Source organism: Lissotriton vulgaris, chromosome 2_1 (assembly GCF_964263255.1).
Source record: "Lissotriton vulgaris chromosome 2_1, aLisVul1.2, whole genome shotgun sequence".
In the NCBI taxonomy this organism is placed as follows: domain Eukaryota; kingdom Metazoa; phylum Chordata; class Amphibia; order Caudata; family Salamandridae; genus Lissotriton; species Lissotriton vulgaris.
Genome location: NC_141687.1, coordinates 1,549,635,467 through 1,549,659,756, shown reverse-complemented (window position 1 = coordinate 1,549,659,756; position 24,290 = coordinate 1,549,635,467). Strand labels below are relative to the sequence as shown.

General features: G+C 47.7%; 1 protein-coding gene across 1 annotated transcript in view; it reads right to left on the bottom strand.

Annotated features, from left to right (window-relative positions):
* The window catches only part of LOC147732882 (protein mono-ADP-ribosyltransferase PARP14-like), a 1,251,483-nt gene that overhangs the window by 497,458 nt on the left and 729,735 nt on the right, over positions 1 to 24,290 (bottom strand). Inside the window, exon 12 of the mRNA XM_086957427.1 lies at positions 11,404 to 11,466. Coding sequence (XP_086813553.1) covers positions 11,404 to 11,466 — 63 coding nt within the window. The remainder of the gene's footprint in view (positions 1 to 11,403; positions 11,467 to 24,290) is intronic.

Genomic DNA, 24,290 nt, shown 5'->3' with positions numbered 1-24,290 from the left:
GTAGGAGTCAGTCAGGGAGCTGGAGTTAAAAAAGGGTTAAATAGCCGAGTCAGTAAGGGGGCAAGCTCTTGACAGAGGGGGATATAGCCATCTGGCCCTGGTGCCTTGGAGGGTTTGAGGCAAGCAATAGCTGAGACTACCTCCTGTACCCGAATGTGCTGTTCTAGTTGAGACGTGAGGTCTGGTGGGATACATGCCAAGGGGACCTCCTGAAGATAGGTGTTGATGTCCCCACCCAGGCCATCCAGACCGGTGTATACGACCCTATAGAAGTCCTTAAAAGCTTCCGCTATTTCAGGATATGTGTGGACCTCCTCCCCATTAAGGGTGCAGACGACACAGAGCTGGAGCTGGAGTGAGCTTTACAACGCAGTCTGTGTGTCAGCATGTAGCCACATCAATCAACACTTTGAATTTGAGGTTGAGGTGCAAAACGGCATACTCTGCCCAGTCAAGATCAGGACATTTTCACAGAAGTCTCTGCTTCTCAAGTTCCCGCCATAACTTTGGGGAGCTTGTGAATCGACTCAAATTCAGAGTTTGCCTGTTCAAGCTGTTGGTGCTCTTCCCGATGCAGCTGATTATCAGCCGCTGTGATAGCGATCAGTTCACCTCGAAGGACGAGTTTGAGCGCTTCCCATACTAATGGGATGTGAGCCCCTTCAAGGTCGTTATTTCGGAGGTATAGAAGTGCGTAACGCCACCACCATAGGTGTAGATTGATGCCTAGCTTACCAGAGTGGCCATTGGAAGCTACAGACTGAGCCGTGTTCAGATTTAGTATTAATGCAATAGGGGCATGATCCGATAGAGATCGTGGTTCTATGGTCGCATCTCTGACACAGGCTATGAGGGCCGGGAACATGAGAAAGTGGTCAATACGAGCGTATGATTTGTGGGCTGCGTAGTGAAAGCTGTAATCTCTTGAGGTAGGATGGAGATGTCTTCACATGTCACAGGGCACGCCGTCTGCCAGCCACCTAAGGCCGGTAGCTGAAAAACGCCCCTGTTTGAGAGGAGCGGTGGCTAGAGCGGTCCAGTTTGGGGTCCATCAGTAGGGTTAGGTTTCTTCCTATCAAAATGGCCAAGTCAGGGGAAGGAAGGACCGTCACAAGCGCATTCAGGATAAAGGGTTACTGTCTGTTGTTGAGTGCCTATATGTTAGCCAGGGTGAAAGTGAAAGTGCTCCATTGTAGTCTAATCCCTAGTGCCCTCCCTTTTACTCCCATGATCATGGATATTAGCTTACCATGGAATTTCTGGGCGAGGAGAAGAGCTACCCCGTTCTTCTTAAGAGGGCCTGTAGGGGGAACCTGCGCAATTGCCTACGGGAGTATCCGTGGCAAGTAAGTGTGTCTCCTGTAGAAGGCATACCATCTCCGGACTGCTCCAGGAGGAACAGCACAGCAGTTAAATTTACTGGGCTATTTAGGCCCGAACATTAAGACAAACAATGCGCAGTTCCTGGGTCATGACATAGGGGCCTGTGCAGTGCTATCAAGCCCTCCCATAGGGGTCCCCACGGACAGGTCGGCAAGCACATAACAAGGGGGCTCTATTAGGACGTAGTTACAAAGGCCTAGGTAATCGTGGCGGTGTCAAGGAGTGGGAAGAATAGAAGACAGAAAAGACCCCAAGAAAAATCAAAATGGTAACGATGTGTAAAACATGAGTTGACTGGAGTTCGTCAATAAAGTATGAGTAAGGTGGAGTCTTCCAGTCACCGGTATCCATGAACGTCAGGGAGTATCCCTGAAGAAGAGTAGTCGCAGATGGAGTAGGGCATCAGGGAAGGCAGTCCTGCAGTGTCTTGGCCTCTCCGATGCCGCCGCTTTCTCCTCTAACAACCCTTCTGACTGAAAGCAGTTCCAGGTGATACTCATTCTCTTAAAGTCACTTCAGAGAAGGTGGATTCTCCTGAGAGGGCCAGGAGTACTGATGGCCGCTCTTTGCTCATGGTGTCTAGATTCAGCTTTGTTCTGATGAGGGCTCTCCTGACCAGTCTCCAACCTGACCTCTTCTTCTGTCGTCTGCGATCAGGGGAAAAGGTCTGCCCCTTCAGCTCCTTGTGATCTTCGATATGAAGCAAGGCGCAGGCTTCTCGGAGGGATCTCAATTAATGCAGCTTTCCTTTGCGGCGAAAGATGATCTGGAAGGGGTGCCCTCACGAATATGTTATGCCTGCTTTTCTCAAATGTTCAGTGACCGGGCAAAATTCTCTACGCTTTTGCAGGGTGATACGGGAGAGTTCCTGGTAAAGAACTGGGGAGAGGTCCTGGAACTGGAGTGGGTGCGGTTCTCGGGCTTTCTCTAGAATGTCCTATTTTATTTAAAAGTTATGTACACATACCGAGATGTCAGCAGGCAGGCTCTTTCCTGGCCTGGGGGTCGCACCCTGTGGACGCTGTCAAACTGTGGTTTCGTCTCTCCTGGGCTGCCTAAGATGTGTTGGAAGAGGTCCACAACGTACTTTAGGAGGTTCGTTCCCTCCGCATGCGTCGCCACTCCCTGAATGAGTATGTTATTTCTATAGGAACTGTTTTTCAAGTCCTCATTGTGTGCTGGCAGGTCCACATGATTTTCCTTGAGCTGCAGGACCTCTTGCTTCAACCACTCTATCTCCTCCTCTCTGTTCGTTTCATGGTCCTCCATAGTCGCCACTCTGTCTCCCACCTCCTCTAGGTCATGGCGAACCTCACGAAGATGCACTGCAAACTCTAACGTCATGGTTTGAAGGTCTCCTAAGGGATGCAAAGAGTGATTTCAAGAAGGACTTGGTAATTTGGCCTTCACCATCGCCGAGGTCCGCCCTACTCCCCCTGCTTCACAAACATGTCTTTAAGTGAGCGGACCTTTTTAGCCCGGTTCACAGACATGGCGGGGCCTGCCAAAGCGCACAGTCCAGAGGGCTTGTTTAGCAGATGGTGCAGGGCTACTCGCCCCAATGATCCAGCTGGAGACGCCTGCTACACAGGAGCTGAGAAATGGCCTATATCAGTGCCCTCTGTTCCAGATCTTCCAAAGAGATTTCAGTGACTCAGGCTGCTATATCAGAGTAACTGCTGCAGGGGTCCCCACCCATTTTTAAGGGGCTCTACTTACAAGATCTACCGTTAGGGTGGCTGGAAATCTGTAGGCTGCTGCTTGCTCAGCTTGGGAGGGTGGGTCGGAAGGCCGGAGTTCAATGGCTGCCTTCTGATCTACCACGTTGCCTCACCGCGAGCTTCATCGGTGGTTGGGCGTTCTCTCCCCCGCTTCACAGACCAAGTCTCTCCTGTATCCCGCTTTGACCGGCCAAGGCCTGGACCGCTAAGGCGTTAGGGGGGAGGGGTTGGGGATGGTACAGAACTAAGTGTCTCAAGTGGTCAGGGCCAGCCAGTGCTGGCTATCGCTGAGGGGAATCTTCCCTCTTCTCCTTGCAGCTGGCGCGTTTTCTCTAGTTACTCAAAGGCCCCTGCTGAGCATTCAGTCTCTTTTCTTCACCTCAGGGCAGGGCTCAGCGAAGTGGAACAATCGCCAGACTCAGTCACCAGGCCTCCAGGTATCAGCCATGCATGTAAAACAGAGGAGCACCCCGGTCTTGTGTATTCCCCACCAGTGTAGTTTTTCCCCTTTTGGCCGCTGCTAATGTCCCAGTTCAATGCACTGGTCGGCACACGGGCGAGTCAGGGGCCCCTCACCTCGATCTCCATACTGCAACAATGGTCGTCGGGGAGGGGGGTGCAACGGTGGAAGAGCAATTTGCTCCCCCCGTCCATGTCCTGCTCTCCTCACCTCTTTGCACATGGACACGGCAGGCTCAACAGCTGGGGCGCCACACCAGGGACTCTTGGTGTGGGTCTACTCCTCGCTTCCGTGGCCCTCGCCTAAGGCCGATCTCGACAGCTCCGGTCCCCCCCATGTCGCCACAGGTAGGGGAGGGACCTCGCTGTCGTCCATGGGTGTGGATTGTAGGCCACGCTCCCTTCTTAATGTTTTCCTCATGTTTCAGGGGGCATCTGTCTACGGCTGGATTCCTGCTGTTCCCCACCGACTGTCCCATAGATCCACCACAAGTCGGGCAGGGCCCGTGTCTAGCCGGCATTTTCGTCACCGGTCACCGCCCAGGCCAGCAGCCTCCGTCCTCCACACAGCTCTCACGTCAGAGGTGGAATCAGTGGTATCAGCCGGCATTTTGCCTGTGACGCACACCCACCACATTCTGTTGGGCGCAGAGCCTCAGGGGGATCCTCGCTGTAGGGCTGCAAAACGGTGCTGAAGTGGCGGTGGCACAGAGAGACACGTCTCATCCATCCACTATCTTGGACACGCACCCTTCACCTTTTTTTTAAAAATGTTTTTTATTTTAGATTAGCAATACAATCAGGGCAACAACACATATCAGTGGATCAGAATGCAGTGTGAGTATAACGGATACATCGTAACCTTATCCAGTCTGGAAATACACAAGGCAGCAAATATAGTGACACAATAACATTACATCAGTTCTACAGATCTAATCTCTATTACTCTGAATCAGCCTCCTCCTCTTCAACGCCAGGTGGCTCGCAAATATACCCTCGAAACTTGTTCCATGCCCCCCAAATCCTGCCCCATTTCCTGGGGCACCCACGGTGGACAAATACCTCTTTTTCCGCCAACATCGCCTCATCCATATCCCTGCACCATTTCCTAAGTGTAGGCAAGACTGCGGTGCCCCATAACATGGCGATGTTACGTTTCGCCATCATCAGGCCCAACATTACCCAATCCTGTTGCCGGTGGTTTAGATCATTAGGTTCCCATATGTTCAATAAACAGCGACGGGGCTCCGGCAACAAGGAAACATCAATAGTTTGAGAAATTGTACGCATTACTGCTGTCCAATACATAGCTATGTGTCTGCAGTCCCAAATAGTGTGGAAAAAGGTCCCCTCCTCCCCACAGTTTCTTAAACAGTATTTATGTGAAGCTCTCCCTATCTTGTGTAGTGTCGTTCTAGTGTAGTACACACGATGTAATATTTTAAGTTGAACCAGTTTGAACCTGGAAGATATTGCTGTTTCTCGGGGGGAGGACAGGGCCTCCTGCCACTCAGAATCTTCAAAGGGGCCCACCTCTCTGGTCCAGTTCTGTCTCAGTGTGGATGTCGTGTCTGGGAGGTTGTTAATCAGTTTTTGGTAGGTCAAGGAAGTGGCCCTATCCACCATATGCTCTGTCAAAAGTCTGTCTTCGAGAGGGGAGGATTCCTGCAAGACGGTACCTGTCGGTATACCCGACTGGAGAGCATGCTTAAATTGCAAGTACCTGCACTTCTTCGTCTGAGCCATCTCGTACTGTGTTTGCAGGCGGGCGAAATCTACCACCTTTCCCTTCTTCCAGAGATCACCCACCACTGAGATGCCTATGGTGTCCCAAGCCTGGAATCCTTTACTATTACGAATAAGGCCCAAACTGTAGGAATCACACAGTGGTGTCATTTGTGTGATAGTCCCAGAACATTGAAGACGTCTACCCGCTTTGTACCAAAGCTGGACAGAGTGTTGCGTTGGGCCAATCAAGTCCTGAGGCGCGCGACGGCTATAGAGATTTACTAGGAGCCCCCTATACTCCAAACCTTGTCTATCAGCGAGGTATGCCGGTTCAGACTGAGGGGCGTGGAGCCAGAAATTAATCTGTTTGAGGTGGGCTGACCAATAATACAGCTCAACATTTGGAAGCGCTATCCCTCCATCGTACCAGCCTCTCGTTAATTTATCCTGTGCGATACGCGGTGGCCTCCCGCCCCACAGCAGATTGGAAACCGCTGCAGCTATGGCTTTGAAATATGATTCAGGGACCGGTGACGGGGGTTTTTCCAGCACGTATACAAAGCGCGGGAGTGCCATCATTTTGTGTAGAGCCGCCTTGCCCAAGAGTGTAAGAGGGAGAGTCTGCCACACATTAAGGTCGCGCTTAAACCTCTCCAAAAGGGGACAGAGATTCAGATCATAAAAGTCATTTGGGTCTGGCGTGATATATATACCCAGGTACTTGAACGCCTTCGTAGTAGTTCTTAAGGGGCAGCTTGCAGGCAGAGCGGGCGGGGGGCCAGCGACAACATGGATTTGTGCCAATTAATCCTATAACCTGACACCCTGCCGAACTTCTCGCATACGTTTAATAATTCAAGAATCGACTTTTTGGGGGAGGTGAGGTATAGAAGGATATCATCCGCATATAAGGATATGCGGTCCTCCCACACATCATTCCAATAGAGTCCTTTGATAGAGGGTTCCCATCTGATCCAGATCGCAAGTGGTTCCAGGATCAGTGTAAAAAGCAACGGGGACAGTGGGCATCCCTGCCTCGTGCCTCGTCCAATAGGGAAGTCCCTTGAGATGTGTCCATTAGCGGCAACATGCGCCAGGGGTTTATTGTATAACAGGCGCATCCAGGCACAGAACTTCGGACCAAAACCCATGTGATGGAGCACAGCTAGCAGGTAGGGCCACTCTACTGTGTCAAATGCCATAGTGGCGTCTAAGGAAAGGATGACTGCAGGTTCCTGAATATATGTTTTGCGCGCCAGGTCCGCATACAGCCGACGCATATTGAGAGCCGTGCTGCGATGCGGTATGAATCCAGACTGGTCCGGATTCACTAAGGAGGAAAGGTGTGGAGTCAGCCTCAATGCCAGTAGTTTAGCTAGGATCTTAGGTTCCGCATTTATGAGAGAAATTGGACGGTAGGACGCGCAATCTGTTTTGGGCCTACCGGGCTTGTGAATTGCGACAATTGTTCCAAGTCGCTCATCTTTCGGCAATTCCCCCGTCTGGAGACTATCATGGAACATGTTCAGTAAAAAGGGAGCCGTTGACTGCACGGTCCTTTTGTACAGTTCCACTGGGAGTCCGTTGGACCCCACCGCTTTGCCGGATGCCAGCGAGAAGGTAGCCGCCTGAATTTCTTCAGTGGTAATGTCTGCCTCCAACTGGAGCGCCGCCTCCGGGGAGAGTTTCGGGATCGTCAGATCCTTAATGTAGTCATATGCCTCCGCAATCGTGTACGACGCCCGGGGAGCGTATGTTGTTTCATAGTGGTCAGCCAGGATGTTAACTATCCCAACAGGATCAGAGACCATGGAGCCCGTGGGCGACGCCAGTTGTGCAATGACTTTGTTCGCCCTTTCTTTTTCTGTCTAGCCAGGCTAGCATCTTTCCTGCTTTATCCCCCATCTTGTATACCCTATGCCTAGTCGTGGTAAGTTTGTCCTTCGCCATTTGACTTTGGTAAGCCACAAATGCAGCTTGTTTCAGGCGAACCTCACTGGTGGTTCCTGCTGATGGGTGTGCCGCCTGTGCGGCCGTTGCAATGGCCAGCTCCGTCTCCAGGCCATCCAACTCTGCCTGTGGGCCCGTTTGTGGCCCAAGATTGAAGCCATCGCTTGCCCACGAAGCACTACTTTATAGGTCTCCAAGAGCACACTGGGTGAGTCTACCGAGCCCGTATTTTCTTGGAAAAATTGTTTGGTGGTGTTTGGGAGGGTTTTCATGAGGGGTGCCACCTGGAGGAAACCGGCATGTACCGGGAACATACGTCTTCTTATAGTCTGGTGATGTGTGTATTGTAACTGTAGTGGTGAATGGTCTGATATGCCCCTGGGACGAATTGTGACGTCTTCTATTCCCTGCAGGCCGTCTGCGGACATCAGGAAATAATCAATGCGTGTAAGACAGTCATGGACTCCGGAGTAAAAAGTATATTGTTTCTCTTTAGGGTGCTTGTACCTCCAACTGTCCGTGAGTCCCAGGGCGTCCAGCAGACCCAGAAGGCGTCGCCCGCCCTGGATCTCTGGTCTGACCGGGAATCCGTCTATTGTGCCATCAATTATATCATTAAAATCGCCCCCTATCAGTAGTGTTGCATCAGGCAGTGTCAGTAGAAATTTTGTGAGAGCAGAGTGGGCTTGTGCATGGAGGGCAGGCGGGATATAAACAGAGACAAAGTTAAACAACCGCCCCTCCCACTGACATGTTAGCGCCGCAAAGCGGCCTTGGTCGTCAACTCGCTTCTGCTGTATCACTAGAGGGAAGTTCTTCTTAATAAGTATCCCTGTGCCCCTGGAACCTGAGGAGAACTCCGTATGTGCAATCAACTTATACCCCCATCTATCCATAGCCTTGACAGCAGAGCCCACCAAATGCGTTTCTTGCAACAAAACCACCGCAGGGCCACAACGTTTCAAGTATTTCAGCACTAAACCTCTTTTCACTTTGTCTCCCAACCCACTGACATTCCAGGTAAGTACTGTTAAGGCTGTTTGGGGTGTCCGGGACGCCTGTGAAGCATTCTCAGCCATTAGAGACCTGAGAGAGTGTCTGAGGTTACATTCATCCCGTAAAGCTCCATAAATGAAACAGTGTGGTGCCCCAACTAAACTACAGTCAGACAGGTCAAGCAGGATAGCTAAACACATAAAAAATGCAACAAAAATGAACAAACCAAATGTTTCCCAACCCTTGTTCCCACCCTCTCTGCCTCCCTGCTTAGCGAACCTTCAACTGCCCGCCTCCCCAACGTAGCAGAGTGCTTCTCCCCTCTCCTGGTTACAATACTTGCTTGTCGGGGGGTAACGAGTCCGACGAGGCATCAGCCCTTCAGGGCCTCTCAGGCCCGCCCCAGTTCAAAACTCCAGGTCGGCCCAGTCACAATTATCCGTGTAGCAGCTCAATGCGCCAGAAAGCATCCTCGCCGTATCGGGGCCTATTCCTCCTCTAGGAGTAGTTTGTGATGCGGCTCCTGGCCACCAGAATCCAGATCGTTTGGAGCGTCCTCCCCTTCTCGGCGGCGGTGAGATCTCGGTCTTCGGTCCCCTCGGTTCACAGTACGCCATGCCTCCAGCCAGTCGTGCGCCGTCTCCGGTGATTCAAAGAACAAGGTCCGCCCGTCAGCCACCACTCTGAGTTTTGCCGGGAAGATCATAGAGTATGGCAAGTCCTGCGCCCGGAGTAATTTTTTTACTTCCAAGAAGCTTCGTCGACGTCTGGATACCGCTGCAGTGTAGTCAGGAAAGAAAGATACAGAGGAATTGAGGATCCGGATGGGGGGAGAAATCCTTGCCGTCTGTAGAACTGCGCCCCTATCTCTGAAGTTAAACAACCTAGCGAGCACTGGTCTCGGGGGTGCTCCCGACTAGGCTTGCCGCCAGGTACCCTATGGGCGCGCTCGACTGAGAAGAAATGCGAAAGTCCTTTGGGTTGCAGCTTAGTTTTTATTAATTCCTCCACATACAAATCCATTGCTTGGACGCCTTCGGTCTCTGGAATTCCTATAATTCGTACGTTGTTTCGTCTAGCGCGCCCTTCTTGGTCGTCGAGCTTGTCCGCCAACACCTTGTTCTCCTGTTCCAGACGGGCCACCAACGTCTGCAGTTCTGAGGTGTCCTGAACCAGAGATTTTGCGACTATCTCAACTTCCTTCAACCTGTCCGCCATTTTGTGTAGGTCCGCCCGCAGTAGGGAGACGTCCGTGGCGATCGTTCTAACTGTTGCCTGGACATTCGCTAGAGCTTTCATGACGTCCTCCAGGGTAACCTTTTTTGCTCCGTCTCCCTCCGGCGCTTTGCCGTGGGGTGGCGTAGGGGGAAGGCCCTTGTCATATGCGAACTTGTCCAGCTTAGCCTGTACCGCATGATTTCTTGGTCCCCTGCCTGTCTTGATCATGCGGTTGGGAAAGCCCACGACTGTGGAAAATGGTAGCTAATCCACTGGCTGCAGGAGCGGTGACCCCACCGGAATACTCAGTCGCCAGCGCCTTACCGCAGTAATGGCTCAGGATGTGCATCAGGTGCGATTAGGAGCTCAGTGGTCCGGGAGCGCCGATGCGGGGGAGGGGGGGGCGGGGGGGGGGGGGGGGAGAGCCGGGTCATTCCACCCGCGGTCCGTGCGCTCTCTGCAATCGTGATGGAGACACGATAATGAGAGGTCGCCCCTCCACACCCCGCCACCACTAGGCCCAGCGCCCAATGTCCGCCACTTCCCAGCCAGCTGTATCTAAGTGGGGACTTCGCAATGTCCCGTTGTGCACCCAGATCAGGGTGTACCCGCCGGGGGCTATGGCACAGTTCGGGGCGGACAGGATGTGCGGGTCTCGGCACTGCCAGAAAATGTTAGTCTTGTACCTGCAGGGGGCAAAGAGCGTTGTAGCGCTGTAATTGCTGCTGCCACTTGTGCGCATCCGCTTCCCCCGCAGCCGGAGGTTATGACTCGGGTCTGTGAGTGAGGCCGATAGCCGGCCGCCGCAGTGGCAACGGTGAGCGTCCCTCACACAGCAGGGGTCCAGGCGGGAGGAACACCAACAGAACCGCGTAGTGCAGCGAGTCAGGCGGGCCCATCAAAGCCTCATCTCCGGCCGGCGTCAGCTCCAGGCTTCGCGCCCCCACACCTCTGACCTCGGCAGCGCTGAAAATGTTGTCCCAGACTTACTCCTCGCCAACAGGCCGCGCACACTCGAGCAGTGATATCTCTGGAAAGCAGCCTCGGATTTTCACCGGAGATTTTCCGGACTGTGTCGCCTGGGTTCCGACGTTGGGCAGAGCCCGCAGAGCACTGAAATACACGGATTAGTTGACGGATTTATGAACAGGGCTTAAACGTCCCCGGAGCTCAGTAACTAAGCGGCCATTTTGCTCGGCCGGTAGCCACGCCCCCTTCACCTTTTTAAAAGGTAAATATGAATAGGTGTAGCTAGCACTGACACCATATGCATTCACAGATTGACTGGGTTATAAAAGTTTAACTAAATTTGTATTAAATGACAAAAAAGAAATGATATCGAATCCTTTGCACAATATTTCTGCAAGAGCAATTCAAAGAAAGATTTTCTTTATTGAGAAGTGTTTCAGCATCTGAATGCTAATGAACATCTCTTGAAACAGAAATTCTCCCAAAAATATCCCCAAATGACCAGGTTCACAAACACTGCCTTGTCTTGAAGGGAATCTGATAAATAGAGGAATATGTGCAGCAGAAATGCAACCACAAATTTCGAAAAGCTACCTGAAGCACCACAAAAATTACAAGTCAGCACAAGAAACCACCTTCAATTAGTGGCAGTGAAACTTTAAAAAGAGTCCAGAGAGCCACAAATCAACAGGAAAAGATGCAGCTCATGAGCAAGGCATATAGGGGCCCTTAAATATTTTTTTGTTAAAGGCAGCAGACATTAAATTGGTGCTTTAAGAGCAATGTAGGAAACGAGGGGATCTGCTGTGAACAGTGTGGGAGTAACTGATAACATATACTTTCAGTCAAAAGATTCTAGGGCCTTGTGACTACTTGGGACATAGGTTCTTGGAGTGTGACCCCATGGGGAGCTGATAGCTTGCTCTGAAATCCAAGGATGACCATGCTGTTAGCAGTTATTATTAGTGTTGAACTGTACCTTTCTGAGCACATTCTTGTTCCACAATTTGTCCAGCAGCGTCCAAGATTGCCTTTGAAACACCTTACAAAGGAGAACATTGGTTAGCCATTTAATTACAAACACAATCTCCGGTTCTCTATGAATCTCACATCTTTAAAAATCACATTTGTAAAGTACTCAACGATAATATAAAACAAATGCATTTTATTTTAAATACATTTTTGTGCCAAAATGTAGGACTTCAACATTACAGACAAGTATGTTCAAGAGTCATCCGCCTAATCCAAATTGAAAAACAGTATTCAAAACAGAAAAGACAAAACGTACTGCAAGAATTAACATAACAAAGAACATTGTCATTGTAGGCTAGCATGGGCTAGCCTACAATGACACCAGAATCCAAAGGAACCAGCATTTGAAATGCAATAGGTCGTGCATTACTGAAAGTTTGAGCTAATGGTGTTGGTAATAAAAATGCAACGCAAATAGCTCAAACTTTTAGTAATGCGGAAGCTACTGTATTGCAAATGTTTTTTTCTCTATTTATTTTTCAAGCAGTAGGTGCAGCAATTGCTTAAAAAATAAATGAATAGAAAAAAACCAATTTGCAAACGAAGAGCTCCCGCATTACTGAAAGTTTGAGCTATTGGCGTTGCATTATTATTAGAAACTCCAATAGCTCACACCTTAAGTAATGCGAGACCTATATAATTACAATGCTTGTTTTCAGATGTAGGCGGACACCTTCAGACAGGCAGGATTAATGTGGCAGAATGTGTTATCACTTTGCGGAAGTGCGTTTTACAATGATTGAGAATCCGACTGCACATGGACGAGCAACGAAGGGCCACGCTGAGTATGTTAGTGTCTGGCGTTGTTTTAAACTAAGGATTTTAAAGAATGTAAATGTTGTTTTTTATGTTTGTGTACGTGGTCTTGCTCACGCACAGTTTAAAAAAGTTAAATGGTATAGAGCTCTTATATTTTTGATGTTTTTAGGAGCCAGACTTACTCAGCACGTTTCATGGTATCACTCGCAGTGGTAGAACTGCATTAAATGGCGGAGCCTGAGCTTCAGCTTTAAACATCTTAAAGCTAAGGCAGGGGTGCCGCGATTGCTTCAAAAGTAAAGTAATAGACAAAAACATTTTGTATCTACTTTACTTTTCAAGCAATCACAGCACCTGAGCTTTAGCTTAAGATGTTTAAAGATAACGCGCGAGTACCGCAATTGTAACAAAAGTAAACAAATGGCTGCCGCACACTTTTTTTCTATTTATTTACTTTTGAAGCAATCGTGGCACCTGTGGTTTAGCCTAAGAAGTTTAAAGATAAAACGGGGTGTGCCGCCATGGTAAGAAAAGTAAAGAAACAGAAAAAAAGCCATGCGGCCACATTCGCCGATCACAACTAACAAAAGAAAGGTGTGGCCGCGATTATTCCAGCTGGTTCTTAAAAATAAAAGGGGCAACCCGGTAACCAAGGGTCAATATTTCACAAAAAAGTGTGGACCCTTTAGGGGAAGTGTAGCCCTTGACTTCCACGGTAGAGTGTTAGGCTAAGGGTACAAACACCTCTAACACAATTAGTTCAAAGATATATATTCATTTTGTTCAACTTATTCTTTGCGATATTCAATTCCATTTTAAACTTAAAACTATTTTGAGGTGCTCCTTGAGAGTGACGGTGCAGTAAAAGTGACTATGCGCTATGTTCAGAAACATCACATATGGGACTGATAGGGATAGTTGGATCTTTCGAGTTGGCACTCGTGGAGCGAGTGTTGCTATCCACCATCTATATATTAAAACACAATCCACATATGTTATTCTGTCAACGTTTCGACCCCTAAGTATGTTTTATTCTAAACGGGGTCATCATCAGGACTAAAAATATATAGGAGGCACCAATTGATAGGGGCAACTAGTCCCACAGTCAAGGAGGTATTAATCCTCAAAGTATCTTGAATCTTTCATGTGAGCCCATCGGAGATGAGACTAGGGCGTTTAAAGGTGTATGTGTCACCAAGGAATATAACTAATGCGTTTCAAAATCGTATGTCTGCATTTGATCAACAGCGTCTTTTGACCAAGAGCCTTCCTCCCGAATGGATCGGCCAGTTGCCCCAATCAATTGGTGTCTCCTATGTATTTTTCATCCTGAAGATGACACTGTCTCTAGGGGCACTTCACAATTGTTTTATGTCTAATAAATTGAATTGCGTATCTCAAAGAATACATTCAACAAAATGAATGTATAACTTTAAGGTTAATTGTGTTAGAGGTGTGTGTACCCCGATCCTAACACTCTGCTGTGGAAGTCAAGGGCTATTATTTCAGCTGAGGCATGCTGCGCTGGTTAAATAAAATAAAAAGAGTTGTGCGAGAGCATGTCCTGCCTGCAACAGCAGGCATGAGAAAGCCATTTAAGAAAATAGTGCCCCGAGGCAGCCTTTAAAACATACAGAGTATCAACACATGTAACAGGGGGTGTCCTCATGGGAGGTTACAAGAAGGGAAAAGGCGGTACTAAGGGGGAACTACTAAGCCTATTGACAAAAGACAAGCCATCATATACAATGGACAATAACAGGAGCCAATTAAAAAGATGAGCGGAAAGTGGGCTGAGCTTCATGCTCATATCCTGAATACAGCATGTCTCAAGACCTAAAAATGAAAGGAGAGGAGCGCACAAAGTATAACTGGCATTTGCAATGCAATAGATCTCGCATTTTCAAGAGTTTGAGCTATTGGCGAGGTAAATGACAATGCCATTTATTTATGTGTTTTGAAAACCTGCAAGCAGTGCTTAAACATGCAATTAAACACATAAATAAAAGGTATTGTAATTTATAGTGCCAACAGCTTAAATTCTCGCAAATGCGAGACCTATTGTATTGCAAATGCTTGTTTAAATGGCTATAAGTAGGACATTTTGATGGCTTCTTCATTTCCAATGTGGTGCGCAGAGATTAACTCTTCTTATTTTGACGTGATACCACCACCACGGACCACTGATGATACTCGGGTAGCTGACTGATGGGAGTGCACAATTCAACTTAAACTCTGTCCGTGATGCCCAACAACACTTGCAACAAAAACTTCAGGTGAGATGGCAGAAGGGGGTGGTGGGGGGAGGAGGGGAGATAGAGGTGCTGAGGTCACTAGACAGTAGAAGTGAATATCGAGGAGTGCCAGCCTTTGGGGGTAGCGATATTGAACAAGTGTGGTAGATGTAGGGCTTTTATTGTGCAAGTACTAGATTATAAAGGAAAACATGCATGAAGGGCGGGTGTCATGTGCCAGGGGGCAGTACAGTCTTTGTGCTATGATGGCTGTGGAGCGTGTGTGAATAACGATGCATTGGCCCCGGAGGGGCAGCCACCGCCGTGGGGGAGGAAGCTTAGCACTGCTGCAAGAGTAAAAAGCTGTAAGCAACAGAGTTACTCCCCTCCCTTTTGTATGTGTGTCTGTGTGGAGCAAAAGAGAAGCAGCTCTCGAGTCATATGGGGCCTCTGAGCTTCTGCACCAAGGTGACAGAGGTCCCCACTGAGCCTGGTGCCAGGATGTGAGAAGGAATATGCTACTTACCAGTATGCATCTGTGCTTGGCATGTAGGGCTGTTGACATTCATATCTTGTGCATAGATCGCTGCCTAGTGTTGGGTCCGGATGATTGCACTTTGTTGTCCTGGAAGAGTCTTCGAAATAACACGAGATAGTTGACTCCTCCCCTGGAGTACAGTGCGCATGGGCATCTTCTCCATCCTCAGATTGTTTTCGCCATTGTGGCAAAGATGGAGTATAGTAAGTAAGAGATGGCCATGCAAAACAGAATCCTGCAGCTGCAACAGGAACCGGGGAGGAGGGTGGGCGATATGAATGTCAGCAGCCCTACATGCCAAGAACAGATGCATACTGGTAAGTAGCATATTCCGTTCGAGGCATGTGGGCTGCTGAATTCATATCTTGTGCATAGACTGTATAGCAGTATCTCCTCTAGCGGTGGTCACCTGTACCAGCTGCAGCAGTCTGAAAAAGAGTTTTAAGGACAGCCTGGCCTACTGCAGCTTGCTGCTTTGATTGCACGTCTACACAATAGTGTTTAGTGAAAGTGTGTATGGTAGACCATGTAGCTGCCCTACATATGTCTTCAAGGGGAATATTCCCTAGGAAAGCCATGGATGCCCCCATTTTACGCGTAGAGTGTGCTTTTGGGGGAACTGTTAGAGTGCGTTTAGCTTTTTGATCCCATATTTAGATGCATTTAACAATCCATCTGGCTATTCCTGATTTTGAAATGGGATTACCTTTATGTTGTGGTGAAAAAGCCACAAACAGTTGCTTTGTTTTCCTAAATGATTTAGTCCTGTCCACATAATATAGAAGAGCTCTCCTTACATCTAGTGTGTGTAGGGCTCTTTCAGCTACTGACTGTGAGTTTTGGAAGAAAACTGGCAATTCTATTGATTGATTGATATGGAAAGTGGATATGACTTTTGGCATAAACTTAGGGTTGGTCCTAAGTACTACCTTATTAGCATGTATTTGCAAATCAAATTTCAAAGCTTTATTCGACAGCATGTCATAAAAGCGTTACACCACATTACAACCTACAATGAATAAATACTACACTTTGTTTAAAAATCCTCATATTAAAATCATATTAAACTGTGCAGTCTGTTTTAAGGATTCGTAGCGCCTCCATACCACTACGTGTGCCCAGATTTAAACACGCAGGTTTTAACCACCTACGGCGAGGATTTGTGTACAAGGGGCATACAAACATCAAATGAGAAATGCTCTCGAGCATGGTTTTGCAATGATGGCATTTGTCACCTTTAGTTGGAAACCATTTGTTAGTAAATATATTTAAAGGAAGGGTACCAATTCTAAATTGGAAATACAATTTCCTATCAAACGGCCGTTCAATAATGTCCCAAAACGGCTCATAAAATGGTAAGGGTTTGATATCAAGAAAACGTTAGGATAGCCCAGTAATGGGACCATTACTATAACCAGGCGACCAGATCATGTCCCAGTATATTTTTTTCAGAGATACCTTTGATGGGAACCCTGTATCATTGAGGCTATTCCATAAATGACCTAAATCCAATTTAACTAACAAAACCCTTAGTTCCTTCAGCCAGGGAATACAATGAAAACGATCTGCCCCAATAACATCCCGTAGGGCAGTAGCATAATGGGACAATTCAGGGGTCGTCATTACCCTCCTCCAATATAGCAGCGGGCGGAGCCGTGCCAAATCCTCTATTTTCTTTCTCCCCAGATCGTAGGCTATTGGAATGGTTGGGGTACTTTGGGGAACCCTAATTAAGATACGCAGAAACCTATTCTCTGCCAGTGTTAGTTGCTTTAAATTTGAGAATCCCCAAAGTTCCGACCCGTACAGGGAGGCACTCACTGCTTTCATATTATAGATTTCCAGGGCAGGACTAATTAGTTTTGTCATTGACGCTTTATGCTTATTTAGTATTGCGCCCGCATTTTGATGGAATGTCAAAACTGCCATATCAGTATGATTTTTCCATCCCATATTGCTCTGGAGTAAAATTCCGAGGTATGTGAAAGCCTCTACCTCTTCTAGGGGTGTTCCATTAAAATTAATTTTTCCTTTGAAGGTTTTTCGCTGGTTGAGGCACATAAACTTAGTTTTCGATGTGTTTAATTCAAGGCCGCGCATCTGGCAGAACTCGCCAAATGCGTTGACTGCCTTCTGTAGCCCACTTGGAGTTCGAGAAACTATCAGTGTGTCGTCCGCAAACATGAGAACTGGAACGCGTGTGCCTGCCAAGACAGGAGCATCGGTGGGAGACTGGCTCAGATGGTCTACTATGCCATTGATGTAAATAGAAAACAGTGTGGGTGCCAAGACGCACCCCTGCCGAACACCACGCTCGACAGGGAATGGGTCGGTCACCTCACCCTGGGCCCCCCACCTAATTCTGGCGTAGTTGTTCTCATGCAAACGGACGATCAACGTAAACAGTTCGGGGCTCATCCCAGCATCAGCAAGTACCCTCCAAAGTTTGTTACGAGGAACTAAGTCGAATGCTGATTTTAAATCAACAAAAACAGCGTAAAGGGTCCCCTTGGATAGGGTCACATTCCTCCAATAAAGAGCAATAAAAAAGAAAACTTGATCAATTGAGCTCGTGCATGGGCGAAAGCCAGCTTGGTAAGGCGACAAAATTTCGTTTTCTTCTACCCAGGATTGCAGTTTGTTTTGCACTAACCGTCCTATCACTTATTGTACAGAATCAATAATACTGATAGGTCTGTAGTTACCTGGTAGAGCTTTGTCCCCCTTTTTATACACCGGGATTATTTCCGCACCCAGCCAAGAGCCAGGAATGGGTGCCCCCATGGCCACTGAATTTGCTAGCCATTCAAGGTACTGACCCCCAAGTTGCCCGATCACTCAAGAATATATCAGCTGGTATCCCGTCCATACCTGGAGCCCTGCCACCGGTCACACAATCCAATGCTATATTAACCTCCTTTGCCGTAAATGACTGATGGTGATAAAATACTGTTGGGGGTGCTATGTTATCGCCTACAGTTTGATCGCGAGCATATTGAGGTTTGAAAAAATCAATCCATTGGTCTTTTGCTACATTGTTTTTTGGGGTTTCAGCCTTCCCTCCTCTATCCCACTTGACGAGGGCCCAGAAACGTTTTTGATCCTTTGCCATACAAGCGGACTTTAAATCCCGCCTATAGTCCTCGTCCCATTGCCTCTTGGCTGCTTTCTGGGCCTTCCTATACTTATCTCTTGCCTCTGTTACTGCCTGGGTATTCCTTGATCTAAGTTGAATACTAAGATTTCTGCGAGCTGATCTACAGGCCTGGTTGTATCACCCCATTACGGGAGGGTTTTTGTTGGCGTTTGCAGGTTTTATGGACTTCATAAAGTACCCTTGGAGTTTGATGAAAAATTGTATATGAGCCTCTAACATAAGTATCGGAAAGTGGGGATTTTTACTAAATAAGTTAATATTCGCTACTTCTTCAGCAGCCACCTTTTTAAGGGCCTCCAAGCTCTCAGGGTTCTCAATCACTCTCTCCCATTTTATGTGCCTCAGATTGTTCGAGGTTACAATATCCAGGGGAACCATTCTACCCCCTTGTGAGCCCTCACAGGCTAAAAATTCTATGCAGAGTGGATTATGGTCACTTTCCAACCTGTTGTTTATCCTCATGTAAATCAGTCTGTGCCATTCCCTGATATCCACAAGGAAATAATCAATTCTTCTTCGAAGACCTCCCATTATCGAAAGTATTAGCTCCCTGTCGATCGGAGGGCGTGCGACCATTCGCTGCTCTTAGTCCTCTAGCCAAACATAAGCTTTTAAGTTGAATGGCCGCTGCTGACCATCTTCGAACCCCTGGTAGCTCCAATCGAGGCACACCCCACTTACTGTCCTCTTAGGCAGCCAAAAATTGGTCCTCCTGTCCCAGCGGTTCGAATGTGGTATTAACATCACCCCCTACCATTATTGATGCCGGGGTTGTAAGCAGCTCAAGTTCACGATCTAGGGTGGCAATTACTTCCGAGGTTTGGCCTCCCACAACCCCCCTTGCATAGATGTTAAAGATGACAATTCCCTGTCCATTGGGCCATGTAATGTTTACAGACAGGATATCAATTAATGGAGAATTCCTAGGCCTGATTTTACAATGTAATGACTGGCGAACCCAAATTATTAGCCCACCAGACGGGCGCCCTTTGGGATTTTTCGTAGCCAACACATGAAAGCTAAGGAACCCAACTCGATACACTGGGATCAATGACCAAGTTTCTTGAAATAAAATAATGTCGTATTGGTCAATGAATTTGCACCATTCTGGAGACACTATCTTATTGGAAATTCCCGCTAAGTTCCATGAGAGGATGAACAGCCTAGCCCCCACTGCAGAGGGGCATGGCAGGTCTTGAGATGTTAAAGGATCTTGGATTGTAGCCACCTCTCCAGATTCAAAACCTAAGTTTACAACTGTGGGGCCTACTGTAGCCAAAAAGGGGAAATCTGGGCTCGGCCTGATGCAAATCGCAGGATGCTTACCAAGATCCAGCCGCACAGGGCTACTGAACTCCGATAAGGACCCTGAGATAATTGAAACCCCCACCCTCTTTTCTATGTTTGCATGGGTGCCATGTATTTGCATGAAGGGTTTTTGAATAGTTAGTGCCTGAAGCTCACTCACTCTCCTGAGGGAGGTAATGGCAACCAAAAATGCCACCTTCCATGTTAGAAATTGCAATTCACATGAGTGGAGTGGTTCGAAAGGAGGAGCCATAAGTCTGGTAAGTACCACATTTAAGTTCCAGGCTGCTGAAGGTGGGTGCTTTGGAGGGATTACTCTTTTAAGACCTTCCATAAAAGACTTGATTGGTGGTACCTTTAAACAGGGAAAGGTGTTGCCTGTTCTGTCTGCTAGATTACATCTTTGAAGGTGCAAGAGGTAACAGATAATGTTTTGGATGGAAGCATCTAATGGATTGATTTGGTTATTGTTGGAGTAAATTACAAATCTTTTCCATTTTGCTGCATAGCATGCTCTAGTAGTTGGCCGTCTTGCCCTCTTGATAATGTACATGAAATCAGGAGGTAAGTTAAGGTATCCGAACTCTAAGACCTCAGGAGCCAGATCGCTAGCATCATCTGATTGGGATCTGGGTGCCTGATTTCTCCATGGTTCTGAGTTAAAAGATGGGGCGAGAGGCGCAGTCTTTGGTGGGGAACTACTGAAAGTTCCAGGAACGTTGTGTACCATGGGTGTCTTGACCATGTGGGAGCAACCAGGATCATTGTGAGTGACTGCTGACGTAGTTTGCGTGCCACCAGCGGAATCAGTGGAGCTGGTGGAAAAGCGTACGCAAATCTGCCTGACCAGTTCATCCATATCGCATTGCCCTGTTACAACAGATGTGGGAACCTGGCAGCAAAGTACTGGCATTTTGAGTTTTCGTTTGTGGCAAACAGATCTATCTCTGGATGCCCCCATTTTTGGAAGAATGGCTGGAGAACTTGAGTGTGAATCTCCCATTCGTGTAGCTGTTGACTGTGTCTGCTTAACAGATCCGCTACTTGATTGTCTTTTCCTGGCAGACTTCATGAGATCGGTCTGAGAGGGACGGTGTTGAGCTGGTTTAGATCTTATTTAGCTGGTTGCCGGCAGATTGTCTGGGCCCCCCCTCACTCTGCCAAAGTGCCGCCTTTGGAGGTCGGAGTCCCACAGGGGTCGGTGCTTAGCCCGACTCTGTTTAATATCTTCATGACCCCTCTGGCGGTGCTGTCGGAGTCCTTTGGGGCTCAGATCATGTCATACGCCGATGACACCCAGCTCCTTTTCACTTGTGGAAGGGGGGCGGAGTTAAACGGTGAGAGCATCCGCGGGTGCCTTGGGGCTGTTTTTGACTGGTTTCAGCTGAACACCCTCAAGTGCAACCCTGACAAATCTGAGGTGCTCTTCTTCGGGTGTCAGGCTGACCCCAGCTGGCAGGATTGGTGGCCTGTGAACATGTTTCCACCCTCGTCCACCTCTCTGGTTGCCAAGAATCTTGGGGTCAAAATTGATAACAGCCTATCTCTTAAGTCCCAGATTCTAGGCCTGACTGGCACCTGTTATGGTCTTCTTAAAATGTTGCGCAAGTTTCTTCCCTTGCTCCCTTTGGTGCATAGGAAGACGACGGTCCAGGCTCTTATCTGCTCCAGGCTTGATTACTCAAATGTTTTATATTTGGGTCTTCCGGACTATCTACTACAAAAGCTTCAGGTAGTCCAAAACTCAGCGGCACGGGCGATTTTTGGCATGCCTCGTTGTACGAAAGCCTCGGACCTGCTTCTTTCCCTACATTGGCTCCCTGTTAGAAAGCGGATTGTTTTTAAGGCACTCACACTTGCGCACAAGGCACTTCATGCGGTTGGAGCCGAATATATCCAGAAACGCCTTGCTTTCTACAAACCCACAAGATCCCTTAGATCGGAATCTCTTGGTTTGGCTATTGTCCCTGCTGTTAGGAAAGCAAGGGTTGGGGGACGCTCTTTTACACATCTGGCTCCTCAGCTATGGAATACCCTCCCCCTGTCGCTCCGCTGTACTTCGAACCTGTTGGCCTTCAGGAAAGGTCTGAAAACGTGGCTCTATGGACAATAATAGATCTTTTTTTCCTTTGCCCTCTCTTCTGTTTCTTCTGTAGTTTTGCTGTGGGTTAGAAAGCGCAGGGACACTCCTTGGAGGAGTAGCCGAGCGCTATATAAGACACCCATAACATTAACATTAACATTTCTGCTAGGAGAAAAATGTTTCTTGGAATTGCCCATGTCCATATATTCTGTGCTAAGTGGGACAGTTGTGGAGAGTGTGTCCATCCTTGTTTCTGAATGTAGTACATGGCTGTCATGTTGTCCATCCGGATCAACATAGCCTTGTTGCACAGGTATTTCTGGAATGGTTTTAGTGCCAGAAATATTGCTAGCAACTCTAGTTGGTTGATATGCAGTTTCCTTTGTTTTAGTGTCCAGAGCCCTTGGACTGTGTATTGAAGTAAATGGACTCCCCAACCTGTCAGTGATGCTTCCGCTGTTAGTACTACTTGTGGAACCGGCTCTTGGAACAGTCGCCCCTTGGAAAGGTTTTGTGGGTTCCACCACTGCAGAGAGTTGTAAGCGCGACTGTTTACCAACACTAACAACCTGATTCATCAAAGAACCGTTTTGCGAGTCTCTAATAGAGATTCATAAGGAATCGCTATTAGAGACTCGCAAAACGGTATTCATGTAGGAATCGCAAAATAAAATGCGATTCCTACACATTCCTTATTTGCGATTAGCAAATTGCTAATCGCAAATAAGGAAAAACTCCCCATTCATTCCTATGGGCCAAAAGACCCATAGGAATGAATGGGGAGTATTCCTTATTTGCGATTAGCAATTTGCTAATCGCAAATAAGATAGCGATTTGAAGGGTGCCAGGGGTGTCCAAAGGACACCCTGTAGCACCCCTAAAATGCACATTTGAACAGGTGTTGCGCACACACATGTCCAAAGGACATGTGTGTGTGTAACATGCAAAAGAAAAAAATGCACTAAAGTGCTTTTTACTCTTTTTTCGCAATTTACCACCAAGTCAGACTTGGTGGTAAATTGCGACCAAATATTGCGATTTTGCAATTTCTAATTGGTTGAGGAATTGCATTTAAGGAATCTCTATTAGAGATTCCTTAAATCCAATTCCTCGCAAATATGCGATTTCGGTAATAGCGATTTTTGCATTTGGGATGATGAATCCCAAATGCAAAAATTGCACTCGCAAAGGGCCAGATTCTCAGAATCTGGCCCTTTGCGAGTCAATTTCGGCTTGATGAATCAGGCCGTAGGTCCTTTAGTTGTTCCTGAGCTTGGTTCCACTGCCGTGCTAGGCATTCCTGTAGTGGACGCATTTGATGTCGGGCATGAGGGACAATGAATACACAGGAGGCCATCATGCCTATGAGCTGCATGAATACTCGAGCTGGCAAAGAGTGTTGTGGCTGAAATTTTTGGATGAGAGTCTGCATGTTGGCTATCCTGGCTTGATTTGGATATGCTTTTGCTACTGAGGTATTTATTGTAGCCCCCAGATATTGCTGTATGTGGGAGGGCTGTAGATGTGATTTTGGGTAGTTCATGGAAAAACCCAGGCTGTGTAGCAGCTGGAGTGTCTGAGTCGTATGGCTTGCACACTGCACGTACGAGTTTGCCTTTATGAGCCAATCGTCCAGGTATGGAAACACGTGGATGTGTTGCCTTCTGAGGTGTGCAGCTACTACCGCTAAACATTTTGTGAACACTCTTGGGGCTGTGGTTACCCCGAAGGGGAGAACCTTGAACTGATAATGTTGACCTTCTATTGTGAACCTGAGGTATTTTCTGTGAGCTGGATGTATAGGTGTGTGAAAGAATGCGTCCTTGAGGTCTAAGTCGCCTTGCTGGAGTAATGGGAGTACTTGTTGTAGAGTGATCATATGCAAGTGCTCCGAGAGTATGTATTGGTTTAGAGGTCTGAGGTCCAATATTGGTCTGAGGGACCCATCCTTTTTAGGAATAAGGAAGTATAGTGAGTATACTCCTGTCCCTTGGTGTTGAAAAGGGACTGGTTCTATGGCTCCCTTTTCTAGCTTGGATTTGACCTCTTGTTGTAGCAGGGTGATGTGTTCTTTGGACATAGGACAGTGTTTGGGAGGTATGTTGGGTGGAGTAGAAGTGAGTTCCAGGCAATAACCATACTGGATAATTTGTCTCACCCACTAGTCTGTGGTAATTGCATTCCAGACTGGTAGGAACTGTTTGACTCTGTCTCCGACCGGTGTTGGGTGGTCTGGAGGTAGCGTGATGAAGTCACTGTTTTGTGGCAGTGGAGGCTCTGGTGTTATTGCCTCCACGTCCTCTTCCCTTGCTATTGTTGCCCCTATAACCTCCTCTGTTGGAGTTCTTGTTAAAGGAACCTTGTGTGTTGCCTTTATATGTCGATGAGGTCTGTGAAGTATTGCCTCGTGTAGCTGCTCTGTATGAGGAGCGTCGAAAGGAACCTCTCTGTTGCTGAAACTGTAATGCGCCCATTGATTTTGCAGTTTCTGTATCTTTCTTCATTTTATCTAAAATGGTGTCTACTGCAGGGCCAAAAAGGAAGTCTTGGTTGACTCGCTGGTTAAGAATGGTGGACTGCACCTCGTTCTTAAAGCCCGAAATACGCAGCCATGCGTGTCGTCGTAGTAAAACGCTAGTGTTAATAGACCTGGCTGCAGTGTCGGCTGCGTCGAGCGCACATTTGATGGAGCCGTTTGTAATAAATTTTCCTTCCTGTATGAGGTCATTAGCTTGGGCTTTAAAAGGCCCAGACA